The 16,120-nt window shown below is 39.1% G+C and overlaps 1 protein-coding gene across 1 annotated transcript in view; it reads left to right on the forward strand.

The window, feature by feature from the left end:
• Window positions 1-13,503, forward strand: part of NDC80 (NDC80 kinetochore complex component) — a 63,033-nt gene extending 49,530 nt beyond the window's left edge. The window contains exon 17 of the mRNA XM_059039428.2: window positions 11,495-13,503. Within this exon, the coding sequence (XP_058895411.1) occupies window positions 11,495-11,632 (138 nt within the window). The 3' untranslated portion in view covers window positions 11,633-13,503. The remainder of the gene's footprint in view (window positions 1-11,494) is intronic.
• Window positions 13,504-16,120: the final 2,617 nt, after the last annotated feature.

A 16,120-nucleotide genomic window follows, 5' to 3' on the forward strand; every position in this document is an offset into this window, starting at 1 on the left:
GTGAAAGATGTGAAAGTCTACATATTTATGACTAAATAATGTAAAATGTTCCGAAAAGGCAAATCCACAGAGGTGGAAAGTAGATTTGTGGTTGCCAGGAGCTGGGGTGAGAATAAGGGCAGATGGGCACAAAGATTGTGGTGAGGGTTGTGCAACTCTTTCACTTAATTATTAAGTTACTCTTCTTGTTGCTTAAGGTACAAGCCCTTAATAAAAAATAATCTGTTTTATTTGCATAAACAACATACAATGATATTTATTACATCAACAGTATATAATGATGTTGTGCCAGGCCATATTCTACATATTGATAACATATTAGTACGTTTAAGATTTAATTATGATTAAGATGAAAGAGCATGTGTTAGTAAATATTTTTCCTGTTACAAAGCAAGATTCAACTGAATAAATTTGAAGATCAAATTGGCTTTATTCAGTGATTCATGTGTGGGGCAGCATCCCATCTATCAAATAGAAAGGAGCTCCAAGGAGTACAGAAAGGAAAAGGTTTTCAAAGGCAGAGGTGAAGTGGGACAAAGAATTCATAAATTTAAAAAGGATTATTTCAGGCAAGGTGGCAAGGTCACCTCCCTTTGTGGGACAAAGATTCTATTAGACAGATTACCTCACTGGTGCTGACCAGGAAATTCCAGAAGGACCAGTTAAGGTTACAGTCCTGGGGTAGGTTGAAACCGCAATTAGGTTAGGTATGAGTCCTAGTTTGGTGACATGGACTTAGCACGAGTGACTCCATTTGGGGCCTGTTGTTTCTTTTTAACAGTTCCCCCCTTTTGATCACACTCTCAGCTTGTCTAAGACAGACATGATCAAAGTTTAAGGCGTTAGCACCACTTTCAACTATTGCTTGCAGTTTTTGTTGATGCTTTGTGTGGTATTCATAGGTCATGTTGTTCTTGCTTAAGCCATGTAATATTCACAGATCCCAGCTCCAAGTTCACAGTTCTTGATTTGGTCATTCTCTTTGCTTCTTTACTGATTTTCCAGTCTTAGGGAAATCATTTGCTTGTTGGTTAGCAGCTGCAAACATGCATTTAAAGCTTTTAAGAGAATGCAACGCACTGGGGAGACCATTATGATTATAATAAGCAAGATAATCCCCAGTGTTTGAAGTGCACTTTGGAGCCATGGTCCCCAAAACCCAAACCAATCCAAACCAAATAAGTCAAAGAAAGACCCCACTGAAGGAGTCGCCTTTTTAAGCCAAGTGGCTTGCTCAGTGATCTTATGTTAACTGAGTTTCAACTTCCGCAGAAGTGGTAATCCAGGTGTAGCAGGTAGTGTTGGCCACAGCAAACAGTTCCTGGCTCAGCTAAAATATAATCAAGGACTATCCTGTTATCAAGAACTTCAGCCAAAGAGTCTAAGGATTTATGTTGGGCAGTTGCTTTAGCGGCAAATTCCATAATGCTTTCAAGAATTAACAAGAGGTTCCTGATTATAGCCTCAATTGCAGTTACTCCTACCCAAGGAAGGTAGGGTTCTCTCAGAGGAATCAAATCCAGAGTCATGAATCCCTCCTGGTAATTCCCATTTGAATCTGTGGCTCAGTACTGGAAATGTGACAGCCATTGAGACCAGTAAAATTTTAAGGATCTGTAGAACACACAGTCAGCTTTATTCTGGTCACCCTCGCCTTGTGTCACTTTGTATAGAGCCTGGACACCAAATTCCCCAAGTTTGGGGTTGTTAACCAGAAATGAAGAAACAGACCAGGGGTCTCTTGCATCATGAACCTATCAGAGTGTTTTGTTTTTTTAATGATCAATCCAGCAGTTTGAAATGTTACCCCCCTGAGCAGTGACCTGGGAGATACAGATAATGGCATTATCTTTTCAGGCCAATTCCAGAATAAAGGAAAGAAAGAGAAGAAAGGGTTTCATGTTTAGTTAAAGCATGAACCTTGATCCAGCATCTTGGGAGGAAGCATTCTACCTCAGTGTCATCTGCTTCTCTTCCTATCAATTTGATTTGGAGGTCTCCAGCGTTTATATAGGACCAGATGTCAGGTGGAGCCTTCTTCAGCTGGAGATGTATATCTGAGATTCACGTCCCTGAAATTTGGCTGCCATCTGGGTAGTGAGGAGGATCTGTTATAATTCTCGTCCAAGGAAATTCAAGGCAGTCTTTGTTAATACTGATTCTAAATTAGAAGTGTAGGAGAAATTTGGAAATGTTAGTGTGGAGGGTTGTAACTAAAATTTGAGGAGCTAGAAGAATTTAGGATCCAGTCCAATTTACAGATATGTGACAAAACCTCAAAGACAATTAACAGGACTGGAATCTAATATCCACAAAGGTGCAGGCATAACTTTTCTCTCTACAATTATCCCTGTTTATTTTTTCCATGGGTAATCACAGTAAAACTAATTTGTCTGCATTAAATTTGGCTTGGTTATTTACAGAAGCACAGCAAGAATAGTGATTGACCATGTAAGTTCTTTTTAAGACTGCTTTGCTGGAACCTTGTAAGCAACGTACCAGGTCAAGTTTTCAAGGGGCTTTATTGGCTCCATAAAGTCAAACTTAATTCCTTAAAACTGTCTCATCCCATCTGAGTCTATGTACATCTCTGTCAAATAAGACAAATCCAGTTAAAGCCTTGGTAACATAGCCAATGTTTCTAGTCGTATCCTGTTACAAGAAGAACAGATTCATATTGACCTTATGCAAATAATTACATTCCCATGAAAAGAATATTTAAGAGTTTCTGAATTCTGGAGTGTTCAGGTAGGGAGAAAAAGTAAATGTTTCATCTTAGTTTACAAAGGTATACTTTAACAATTGCTGTAAGTCATAAATGGCTTAAGAGAAAAGGTTTCTTTAAATCTGGAAAAAAAAATTAAGAAACCAGCAATGTTTTAAAACAAAAAGTCATAAAAATTTTAATCATCCTCCTCAGTTCATTCAGTCCTGTGTCATTAATTCTTGTTCTGCTTAAATCTTGTATTTCCATTAATTCTGGAAATTCTTACACAGTTCATTTTTATGATCTTCAAAGTTATCAGAAACCTGTACTTCTCAAAAGTCCTTTCCATGAATCTTCTTGAAGATGAAGCACTTTTGTAGGAACACTTTTACAAAAGCATCTGAGGAAAACAATAACTGTCTGAAATGACAGAGACGTTTTTTAAATGCCCATTGTTAAAGATTTAATAAGAGTTTATTATAATGGAATTGACAAGGAAATTTCCTTATCAAAAGGTTTTAAAATACTTTGTCAGACAGGTCACTGTGAAACAATACTTAAGTTATTTATCTAACCATAGTGACAGAGTCTTAGAAGACAAATGCAGAAAGTTAAATAGTTGCCAAAACAAACAAACAAACAAAACCATAGCTGTTTTATAAGGAAGACTCAGTTTTCTTAAGTAATCAAAGAACTGATTTAAAAAACATGAAACACAGAAAATTATTTTGACAAGACACAAAATCTTTCTTTTCTTGGCAGATTGCTTAAAAGATCAAGAAAAACCTTTGAATCACTTACTAGAAGCAGACCAATAGTCCAAGAAATTTTTGTTCTTTTAACAGATGAAAGAAATTTAAGGGGTTTTGTTTTGTTTTGTTTTGTTTAATTTTATTTATTTTATTTTTGGCTACGTTGGGTCTTCGCTGCTGCGCACGGGCTTTCTCTGGTTGCAGTGAGCGGGGGCTACTCTTCGTTGTGGTGCATGGGCTTCTCATCGCAGTGACTTCTCTTGTTGCAGAGCACAGGCTCTAGGCACATGGGCTTAAGTAGTTGTGGCACACAGGCTCAGTAGTTGTGGCACATGGACTTAGTTGCTCCACGGCATGTGGGATCTTCCTGGACCAGGGCTTGAACCCATGTCCCCTGCATTGTCAGGCAGACTCTTAACCACTGCACCACCAGGGAAGCCCCAGAAATTTAAGTTTTAATTTTACATAAGTACACCACTGATTTTAAAGCTTATTTTTTAAATCCTTATAATAAATTCAATCAGTCTTTCCCAGTTTGATCATGCATAAATTCCTTTCATGAGATTCCTTTTCTATAAACCTTCTACATCTATCTTTTTATTTCTAGTAACTTTAATTACATATATATTAGAATTTTTAACCCTTAAAAACCTTAACTGCTGGTGGAAACTAAGAAGTAAGCAGTTGTGGACTCACACTGGTATTCTGTGGCTTGGAAAATTTATAAATGCTTTTTATAATTTCTAAAAATGCATATTTTCTCATAGTAAATTTCTCTATGTGTGGCACTGGACATGTTTACCAATAGACCCAAATATCTTTAGTTTTTCTGTTAAAGTGTTACCTCAAAATTGGGTTTGCCTGTTGGTGGGTGTTGAGCCAGAAGACAAAACCAAGCCCAAGACTGGGGGAAGGAAGGATTTATGATTACTTGCAACAAGTAAGGAGAACACCAGTGATCTTTCCCAAAGCAGTGTCTCCCCAAACAGCAAAATTGGGGAAGTTTTAAGCTAAGGGTACGTACATATTCATGAAGGGGCTTGGGCAGTCCACAGAGTCCAGGCTTTACTTGCTTCAAGCCACAAGTGTCAGAAAAGGTCAACATCATTGTCCCTTAGGTTCCAGTTGATCTGGAGGTTGAGCACTTCAGGCCAATGTTCCACAATGAAACAGAACTGGAAGTCTTTGCAACAGATAAAATACCTTTGCTATTGTTATTTCTCTTGTCTGATAACAATTTGTTTCTGCATTCTTTTGTTCCCTTAAGATCATTAATTACTGAGACCTGGTCAAGGGCAAGCATTGTGGCCAGGCTTCGATCACAAAATGACTTCAGCCAGAAATGGTTTCTCTTATGTCAAGAAAGCCATGCCTGATTTTCTTTCTCTGGGGACCCCCTACTTTATCTGCTTACAAAATGAAGCCAACAGTAGATAAATCTATGTTCAGTAATTAATTTTCCAGTATTTTATCCTATTTGGAAATGATCTGGATATTCAATAAGTTCAACTTAATTCATCATTTAACTTAACAAAATTTTAAAATTTCAGGTTACCAAAAAGATTTGGGGAACTATTTTAAAAGTTCATCCAAAAACGTCATTAGAGGGGACTTCCCTGGTGGTCCAGTGGTTAAGACCTCGAGCTTCCACTGCAGGGACATGGGTTCGATCCCTGGTGCGGGAACTAAAATCCTGCATGCTGCTCAGCATGGCCAAAGAAAATTTTTTTTTTTTTTAATTAAAAAAGAATTACCGGGCTTCCCTGGTGGCACAGTGGTTGAGAGTCCGCCTGCCGATGCAGGGGACACGGGTTTGTGCCCTGGTCCAGGAGGATCCCAGATGCCATGGAGCGGCTGGGCCTGTGAGCCATGGCCACTGAGCCTGCACATCCGGGGCCTGTGCTCCACAACGGGAGAGGCCACAGCAATGAGAAGCCCGTGCACCGCAAAAAAAAAAAAAAAATTACCTCCCTGAACTTTGTATTTTAACATTTACATCTCAAAGGCACAAGGAAAGAATGCAACTAACAAGCCTTTGAAGATAAATAGGGGAGGTTAGGGGATTGGTAAAAAGGAACAGGTGAACTTTGAACTGCCCCTAGAGCTGCATTTCTACTTTTGCAAAGATTTGTATGATTAGGACAGTTGCTCTCAAATTCCTCAAGGAATTGGGTTGCAACTTAAATGACATCAAAGGATCCACCGATAAATTCTTTAACAAGGTTTTTCTTTTTTTTTCAATTGAGATATAGTTGATTTATTATATGTTTCAGGTGTACAACATAGTGATTCACAATTTTTAAAGGTTGTACTTCACTTATAGTTATTATAAAATATTGGCAGTATTCCCTGTACTGTATAATATATCCTTGCAGCTTATTTAATTTATATATAGTAGTATGTACCTCTAAATCCCCTACCCCATCTTGTCCCTCTCCCCACTGGTAACCAGTAGTTTGTTCTCTATATCTGTAAGTCTGTTTCTTTTTTTTGTTAGATTCACCAGTTTGTTTTATTTTTTAGGTTCCACATATAAGTGATATCATATAGTATTTGTCTTTTTCTGTCTGACATTTCACTAAGCATAATACCATCCAAGTCCATCCATGTTGTTGCAAATGGCAAAATTTCATTTCTTTTTATGAGTGAGTAGTATTCTGGTGTGTGTGTGTGTGTGTGTGTGTGTGTGTGTGTGTGTGTAAATATCTTTTTTATCCATTCATATGTTGATGAACACCTAGGTTGTGTCCATATCTTGACTATTTTAGATAATGCTGCTACAAAAATTGGGTTGCGTGTATCTTTTCAAATCAGTGTTTTTGTTTTCTTCACATATATACCCAGTAATGGAATTGCTGCATTGCAGGGTAGTTTTATTTTTAGTTTTTTGAGGAACCTCCATACTGTTTCCACAGTAGCTGTACCAATTTTCATTCTCACCAGCGGTGTTCAAGGTTTCTCTTTTCTCCACATCCTCACCAACATTTGTCATTTGTGGTCTTTTTGATGATAGCCATTCTGACAGGTGTGAGATGATATCTCATTCTGGTTTCGATTTGCATTTATCTGATAATTAGCGATGTTGAGGATCTTTTCATGTGCCTGTTGGCCATCTGCATGTCTTCTTTGGACTTCTGTCTATCCCAGTCTTCTGCGCATTTTTAAATCAGGGTTTTTGGGGTTTTTTTGTTTTTGAATGTTGAGTTAGTTGTATGAGCTGTTTATCTGTGTTGGGTATTAACCCCTTATTGGCCATATCATTTGGAAATATTTTCTCCCATTCAGTAGGTTGTCTTTTTGTTTTGTTAATGGTTTCCTTTGCTGTGCAAAATCTTTTAAGTTTAATTGGGCCCCATTTGTTTATTTTTGCTTTTGTTTTCCTTGCCTGAGAAGACAGATCCAAAAAAATATTACTAAGACCAATGTCAAAGAGTGTACTGGTTATGTTTTCTTCTAGGAGTTTTATGGTTTCCAGTCATCCATTTAGGTCTTTAATCCCATTTTGAGTTTATTTTTGTATTGAATATATGGTATTAAAATGTTCTAATATCATTCTTTTACATGTAGCTGCCCAGTTTTCCCAGCACCACTTAATGAAGAGACCATCTTTTCTCCAGTCTATATTCTTACTTCCTTTGTCATAGATTAATTGACCATAAGTACATGGGTTTATTTCTGGGCTCTCTATCTGTTCCATTGAGCTATGTGTCTGTTCTTGTGCTAGTACCATACTGTTTTGATTACTGTATCTTTGTAGTGTAATCTGATGTCAGGGAACATAATACAGCTCTGTTCTTTCTCAAGATTTTTTTTGGCTATTTGAGGTCTTTTGTGTTTCTATACAAATTTTTAAATTATTTGTTCTAGGTCTGTGAAAAACGCAATTGATAGTCTGATAGGGATTGCACTGAATCTGTAGATTGCCTTGAGTAATATGGTCATTTTAACAATATTCTTCTAATCCAAGAAAATGGTATATCTTTCCAACTATTTGTGTCATCTTCAGTTTCTTTCATCAGTGTCTAATAGTTTTCTGAGTATAGGTCTTTTACCTCCTTAGGTAGGCTTATCCCTAACTATTTTATTCTTTTTAATGCAATGGTAAATGGGATTGTTTGCCAAATTTCTCTTTGTGATAGTTCATTATTAGTGTATAGAAATGCAATAGATTTCTGTATATTAATTTTGTAATTAAGAGGCATCCCCCAAAAAGGTGCAAAAGATATTTTATATTTCTCCCTCTACTGGGTACTACAGACAGAGGTCCAGGAGATCTGACTATAGTAAGAATTCTTACCCTTAGGAAGCTTCTGCCGATTTCCCCAGGATCTCATCTGCAGACTCGGAGTAGGGTTTTAAAGTATTTTCATTTCCCTTGGCTGTTCAAGGAAATAATGTAGCAGTTTACCAGAAAATCCCTGACTTCTGTCAGCTCTGGGAGGGGCCCATATGGGGGCCCTCTCTTGAAGACAGACGTGGTTGCATCTGTAGGGCCATTCACTTGGCGACTTTTGTTTATGGTTTTATAAGTCTTCAGAGTAGAAAGAGAGAGGATTACTAAATGAATACTCAAGTAAAGGAGGATAAAGGGCAGCAGCAGGAGTTATGTCAGTCTTCTAGTCTTTTGTTTTAGGTGCCTCTTATGTCTTTTTCATTAGCCTTTTGTAACAAATCTTTCAATGAACTATTTTGCGATTTTGAAGCTTTTTAGAGGCTTTTGCGTACTTTTTAAGTGCACTTCTTAAATTATCTATCTAATTGGAACTTTCCTCATGGTGGCCAGTGTACTTTCCTCAAGGTCTGGTGGCAGTTTGGTAGGACCCTGGCCACAAATGCAGTTCAGCCCACATTTCTGTCGGGCAGGCCATATTTTGGGGCTTGCAATCTGATGGTTACCAAGCCAAGTCCTCAAGACACAAAATTCCAGGTTGTCTTCAGTAAAATTTTGGCCATCTTTGTAGATATTTATAGCTTCTGAGACCATAAGCAGGTATGCCTGAAGGTAGTGTACTTAACTCTTTTGATTTTAAGGATTTTATTTTTATTTCTGTTTATTTGGTTTTTTATTTGTTAGTTTAAGTTTTGAGGGGTATTTTGTTTGGGATTCTTATTTGTTTTTGTAGGGGTTTTTTTTTGGGGGGGGGGCAGTTCTTCCAAGATCACCATTGTAAGTAATAGCCTTTGCTTAAAACAAAATTGTATTCATCTGAGGCCTCACGCTGGACCCAGTCCACCTAAATCAGACAATCAGACCCAGTCCGATTCCAGAACCAGTTGCTTCCTAAGTTGGACCATGTCCTACTCCAGCTGGTAACACTAACAGTTTCCAGTGTGTCACCTGGGAGGTGGGAAAAGGATTGAGCCAGCAAACCTCAACAAATGGGATTGCAGACAGGGGCTCCACATAAATGGGAACTTGGAACTGCCACTAATAGTTCCCATGTGAATAGATTCTTGGGGCAAAATCAAGGGCTGGAGTTTCCAGTCAAATAGGAAACGTGTGGAAAGCCAATTATATCTGGAGCCTTGACACAAATAGAGCAGAGTTCAGAACTGAGAGGAACTTACCCACGGCCCTCAGAAACGGTGAGAAAGACAGTGTGAACCAAAGGCTTCACGGGTACCACACCTGCATTTCTCATTGTCCCTGAGACCCTATCAGAAGTTCACTTCGGATCCCGTTGCTGCAACCAAAACTCTTAGAAAAATTCAACTGAGTAAATCCGAGGATCAAATTGGCTTTGTTCAGTGATTCATGTTTAGGGCAGCATCCTATCTAGCAAATAGAAAAGAGCTCCAAGGAGCTACAGAAAAGAAAAGGTTTTTAAAGGCAGGGTAGGGGTTGGTGGGGGACAAAGAAGTCATAAATTTAAAAAGGATTATTTCAGGCAAGGTGGCAAGGTCACCTCCCTTTATGGAATACAAGGTTTTTATTAGGCAGATTACCTCACTGATGCTGACCAGGAAATTCCAAACGGACCAGTAAAGATTATGTTCCTGGGGAAGGTTGAAACTGCAATTAGGTTAGGTATTAAGTCCCTTTTAGTGACATAGGCTTAGCTCAAGGGACTCCATTTAGAGCCTGTTGTTTGTTTTTTTATAAGTTTTTTAAATATATTTATGGACTTTTTATTTATTGATTTATTTATTTTTGGCTGTGTTGGGTCTTCGTTGCTGTGCAGGCTTTCTCTAGTTGCAGCGAGCAGGGGCTACTCTTCATTGCAGTGTGCGGGCTTCTTGTTGCAGTGGCTTCTCTTGTTACGGAGCACAGGCTCAGTATTCATGGCACACAGGCTTAGTTGCTACGCAACATGTGGGATCTTCCCAGACCAGGGAATGAACCTGTGTCCCCTGCATTGGCAGGCGGATTCTTAACCACTGCACCACCAGGGAAGTCCCGGTTGTTTCTTTTTAACATTCCTGTCTGTTAATTTCATATAAACACAGAAAAAAGTATTTCAGAAACATGAAGTTTACCTTAGCTCCACCTTTCATATACCTTGAAAGTTTAACAATAAAACTATTCCTCCAACCTGCTGTACAGAGCCCAAAAACTAAAATAAATTTCTATCCCTGGTGGTGCAGTGGTTGAGTGTCTACCTGCCGATGCAGGGGACACGGGTTCATGCCCCGGTCCGGGAAGATCCCACGTGCCGTGGAGCTGCTAGGCCCGTGAGCCATGGACGCTGGGCCTGCGCGTCCGGAGCCTGTGCTCCGCAACAGGAGAGGCCACAACAGTGAGAGGCCTGCGTACCACAAAAATAATAATAATAATAAAATAAAATAAATTGCTAAATCTAAAATTCCTTGGTAATTTATTAGGAGATAATATATTCCCAGTTGTGAATTGTTTAAGGAGAAAAAAAGCTCATAATATCACATTAATAGGCTTGCATTTATTTGAAAACAGAACATTTGATCTTATATTCCCTCATCTCTCCTGAATGACATGAACTGCTGCTTGCTTGCCAGTACTTTTCTCTGCTTAGTGGTAAGAACTAAGAAAAGCATCCTGGAATAAATACTACATCAGAAAACCTAGGTTCTACCCACTTCTTCCTAGTTCAACCACTTAGTGACTCTGTAACCTTTCATGCATCCTTTTTTAACAAGTATTGTTCATCTGAACCACAGACCAGAAAATGATTTGAGTGATTACATTTCTGGAGGTCAGAAGTCTAAAGTGGTCCCTCCAGGCTGCACTCCTTATAGAGGGTCTAGGGAGGAATCCAGTTCCTTGCCTTTTCCACCTTCCAGAGGTCACCTGCAATCCTTGGGTTGCAGCCTCTTCCTCCATCTTCAAAGCCAGCAGCACAGCATCGTCTGTCCTTTCTGAGCTCTCTTTTGTCCTTATGTCTTCTCTCTCTGCCTCCCACACTGTCGATCCCTCTTACAAAGACCGTTGTACATTGGACCCACCAGGATAATGCAGAATAATCTCCTTTTCTCAAAATCCTTTACTCAGTCACATCTTCAAAGTTCCATTTACCACGTAAGATAGCATATTCACAGGTTCTGGTGATCAGGACATGGACACCTTTGAGGAGTCAGCCTACCACACCTGGGAACAAACAAAAATTCATTAACAGTAAAATGGATAAGTAAATGTTGGTATATTCATTCAACAGAATGTTATATAGCAGTATATGAATAAACTATAGCTATATGCATTAACATGAATGAATCTCAAAATTCTGTGTGGAAAAAAAACCAAGTCATAGCACATTACATTTAATATCGTTCAATAAACATGAAGGTTAAAACCAGGTACCACTAAACTAGTATATCGTTTATATATTTAATCTGTGTGTGTGTAGTAAAAGTATAAAGAAAAGTACCTTTCAGGAGAATGGTTGTGTCTGGGAGAAAAGAGGGTATAAGATTAGGAAAGGGCACAAAAGGAGCCTGCTAGGTGGATGCAAGAGTATTCTTTTTATTCATGTTCTTACAAATGTTATGCTCTTATTTGTAGATTTCACAATTAAAACACTTTAAAAGAAATTAATGTTTTTACATTAACAATTGTTTCCACTAGAAACATCTTGAGGAGCAGATTGCTAAAGCTGATAGAGAGTATGAAGAATACACGTCTGAAGATCTCTTGGACAATATTAGAGAGATTGGAGACAAGTATAAGAAGAAAGCTGCTCTACTTAAGGCTTCTGATGAATGAAGATAAAATGTTGATTAAGCGAGAACTTTATTAACAGTGGAAATTTTGAAATGTCCTTTGTAGGTTTGAAAAATCTCTAGCATATCCTATATCCCTCCTTACAATGAAGTCTCATGACCACATCTTCCCAAGTCCATGAAATATTTTTATATCTTTTATAAATTAGTTCATTAACTTAAGGTATGTATAACCTGAAATTATGATAACTGGTTAGATTGTTATCTTTAGATATGAAAGGCCAATTATATGATGTACCTGGAGTTAATAAACTTACATCAATAAGGTGTGTTTTTCCCATGATCTCTCTGCCTAACTCGAGATGGTTAAAAAAATAGGTATTTTGAATTAAACCAGGAGTCAACAAACTAACTGTGGGCCAAATCTAATCACACCCATTCGCTTACATATCATCTATGACTGCTTTCCCATTATAAGAGCAGAGTTAAGTATGTGTGCCAGAGATCATGTGGCCTGAAAAGACAAAAATGTGTACTATCTGGCCCTTTACAGAAAGTTTGCCAATCCCTGGGATAAACCATACAAAGGTTGGCACTGACTGACTAAAAAACTCTCCTAATCACTTTGGACACAGAGACCCACTCCTTATCCAGAGCTAAGAAGCTAAAGTTCTTTCTGGCTTCATGCCATCTTTACTCTGAAGTAAGTAGAAGAATATGGAATGCGAGAATCAGAAGAAATAATCTTGTTTAACCCCTTCATTTTAGAGATGAACGTATATTCCTAGAGAAGTTCTGATTTACTCATGTCATGCGTCTTAGTGGCAGAGGCCACCCTGAGCTTCTTGAACCTGTGTGCAATCCTGAGTACCACAGGAGCCCTGAAACATGAATGTTCTGAATGGTGAGGGAGTCATGTTAGAAAGTGGGATTTTTAGACAGGTCTAAGTTGTTAGGAAGCTCCTCCTTAAATTGAACTAAAATCTGCCTCCAGTTGAATTTTCTATTCTTTTAACTTTATTCCAACTCTAATATAAGTCAGAATGAAGAACATGGTGAAATGAAATGTAAGCAATATACAGAACAGGATTCCAGCAACATTTTATGAAGAGAGGGCATTCAGCCTGACAGCGTGGAAACAAAGACAGGTCGTTGCTGGGAGATAATTAACAGGTATGGCAAGATGAATGGTTACCAACGTATTCAACAATCTTGACTCCAACATCCAATAGAACTTTCTTCAATGTTGGAAATATTCTGTCTGCACTATCCTGTATGATACCTGCTATATGAATCTATTGTGTACTCAAGCAATATATATGCATGACAAAGATTCAGAGCTTTGCCACTCAGAACATGGTTTGGAAATAGCATCAGCATCCCCTTGGAGCTTGTTAAAAATGCAGACCTTTGGCCCCACCCCAAACCTACTGAATCAGAATCTGCACCTTTTACAGTGTATTGACATAGACTGTACATATTTAAACTTTTCATGAAGTTCCGACATACATATACACTCCCATAAAATCAAAGTCAAGCTAATGAATATATCTATCACCTCTAAAAGTTTCCTCATTGCCCTTTGCAATACTTTCTCTTGCCCCTACCTGACACCTGCCTGACACCCATCCCCAGGCAAGCACTGATCTCCCCTATGTTACTATAGATTAGTTTGCATTTTCTAGAATTTTCTATAAATAGAATCATATAGTATGTACATTTGTATGGCTTCTTTCAGAAAATTGTGAGGTCCATGTTGCACTGTATATCAGTAGTTCATACCTTTTCATTGCTGAGTAGTGTTCCATTGTGTGTATATATCGAGTTTGTTTATCCATGTACCTGTTGATGGACATTTGGGTTGTTTACAGTTTGGGGCTATTATAAATAAAGTCATTATGAACGTTCATTTACAGATGTTTGCATGGACATATCCTTTTCATTTCTCTTGGGTAAACACCTAGGACTAGAATGGCTAGTTCATGTATGGTAGATGCATATTTAACTTCCATTAAACTTAGAAAATGTTTCCTAAAGTGGTTGTATCATACGTTCCTATCTGCAGCTTATGAGTTGCTCACGTCCTTAACCACACTTGTATGGTTTTAGTTTAGCCATCCTAAGGGTGTGTGGTTCTATCTACTGTGATATTAATTTGCATTTCCCTAATGACCAAAGATGTTAAGCATCATTTCATGTGCTTTTTTTTAACCATATATGTTTTATATATATATATATATATATATATATATATATCCTCCCAGTCTGTGATTTGCCTTCTCATTTTCTTAATAGTGTCTTTTGAAGAACAAAAGTTTTAAATTTTGATGAGACCCAATTTATCACTTTTTAAAAAAATACTTTCTGCATTTTGTGTAGTATTTAAGGAATCTTTGCCAGCATCACTGTTATTTACACCTATGTTTTATTCTAGAAATCTTATAGTTTTGACTACTAAATCAAAATCAGAAGTCAAATGTGCATTTTGTGTGTGTGTGTGTGTGTGTGTGTGTGTGTGTGTGGTACGCGGACCTCTCACTGTTGTGGCCTCTCCCGTTGCGGAGCACAGGCTCCGGACGCACAGGCTCAGCAGCCATGGTTCACGGGCCCAGCCTCTCCGAGGCATGTGGGATCCTCCCGGACCGGGGCACGAACCTGCGTCCCCTGCATCGACAGGCGGATTCTTAACCACTGCGCCACCAGGGAAGCCCAAATGTGCATTTAAAAAGGTCTCCGAGGGGGCTTTCCGGAGGCTTCCCTGGTGGCACAGTGATTAAGAATCTGCCTGCCGATGCAGGGGACACGGGTTTGAGCCCTGGTCTGGGAAAGTCCCACATGCCACGGAGCAGCTAAGCCCGTGTGCCACAACTACTGAGCCTGATCTCTAGAGCCTGTGAGCCACAACTACTGAGCCCATGTGCTGCAACCACTGAAGCCCGTGCACCTAGAGCCCGTGCTTCGCAACAAAAGAAGCCACCGCAATGAAAAGCCGGCGCGCCGCAACTAGAGAAAGCCCGCACGCAGCAACGAAGACCCAATGCAGCCAAAAATAAAATATTTTTTTTAATTACTGTTAAAAAAAGTTACCTGAGTTGTATGTACGTTAAAATTTGAGGTTCACTGCTTTAAAAGAAAAAGTCACCACTAGTTAAATATTATCCATAATGTGATACTATTTAATAGTGACTCTAGGAATGACAGAAAAATTATACTAAGTTTAACCAAAGTGATAACCTTGGGCACAACTTGGGACGTGCTCAGGAGACAGAAGTGATCAATGTACTTGCACTTTTCACTTCACGTTTTTTACCTCACTCTACGCGCTTTCTTCTGAATTCCTAAGCACACACTTATCTCCAGAACTAACACCATTAAAGTACAATAGATGTTCCAGTTACAAGTTCCAAGAATCCTAGAGTCAGAAAAACCTTTAGATATCATGCAATTCAACCTTCCAATCAATGAGGAACACTTCCCACAGCATTTTTGTAGATGGTTACCTGGCCCTCTTCTGAATACTTCGGTGATAGGACTGCTTCCAAATGGCTCATTACTTCGAAGCATTTGATGGCTAAAGCATCACTGCTTACCTGAAAGTTCTGTCTTATATTGGACCAAAATCTGCCTTTATGTAACTTCTTCCAGTTACAACTTTTTGTCATAGAACAGTAGGGTTGTCATAGTTTCCAGTTCCACTTAGGGGCATCAATTGCCTATTATTGTTTATCGTATGTTTGATCCTGTGTTTAATTAACTCAGTATTTCCCGAATTGCTTTGATCTCTGTTATTTTACCTTGTTTTCAATGTTACTCTTTTAAGCCTTTCCTCTATGGAAATATTTTTCTTTTCTTTTTTAATCATTTTTTTTTTTTTTTTTTTTTTTTTTGGTACGCGGGCCTCTCACTGTTGTGGTCCCTCCCGTTGCGGAGCACAGGCTCCGGACGCGCAGGCTCAGCGGCCATGGCTCACGGGCCCAGCCGCTCCACGGCATGTGGGATCCTCCCAGACCGGGGCACGAACCCGCGTCCCCCGCATCGGCAGGCGGACTCCCAACCACTGCGCCACCAGGGAAACCCTCTTTTCTTTATTAACTTTGAAATAATTTGACTTTTAAAAAGTTGTAAGACTAATACAAATAACCCCCTTCACACAAATCCCCTAGCTAATATTTTACTACACTTTTTTATCATTCTCTCCCCCTGCCTCCCTATTTTTTTATTTATTTAGCTAGCTAGCTAGCTCTGTATCTTTTGTGTGTGTGTGTGTGCTAAGCAGGCTTCTCACTGTTGTGGTCTCTCCCGTTGCAGAGCACAGGCTCCGGATGCGCAGGCTCAGCGGCCACGGCTCACGGGCCCAGCCGCTCCGCGGCATGTGGGATCTTCCCAGACCTGGGCACGAACCCGTGTCCCCTGCATCGCAGGCGGATTCTCAACCACTGCGCCACCAGGGAAGCCCTAGCTCTGTATCTTGACTCACTTGAAAGTTGCAGACATGATACCCCTTAACACATAAATACTTCAGTGTATATTT

Source organism: Kogia breviceps, chromosome 15, assembly GCF_026419965.1.
Source record: "Kogia breviceps isolate mKogBre1 chromosome 15, mKogBre1 haplotype 1, whole genome shotgun sequence".
NCBI classification, from domain to species: Eukaryota; Metazoa; Chordata; class Mammalia; order Artiodactyla; family Physeteridae; genus Kogia; species Kogia breviceps.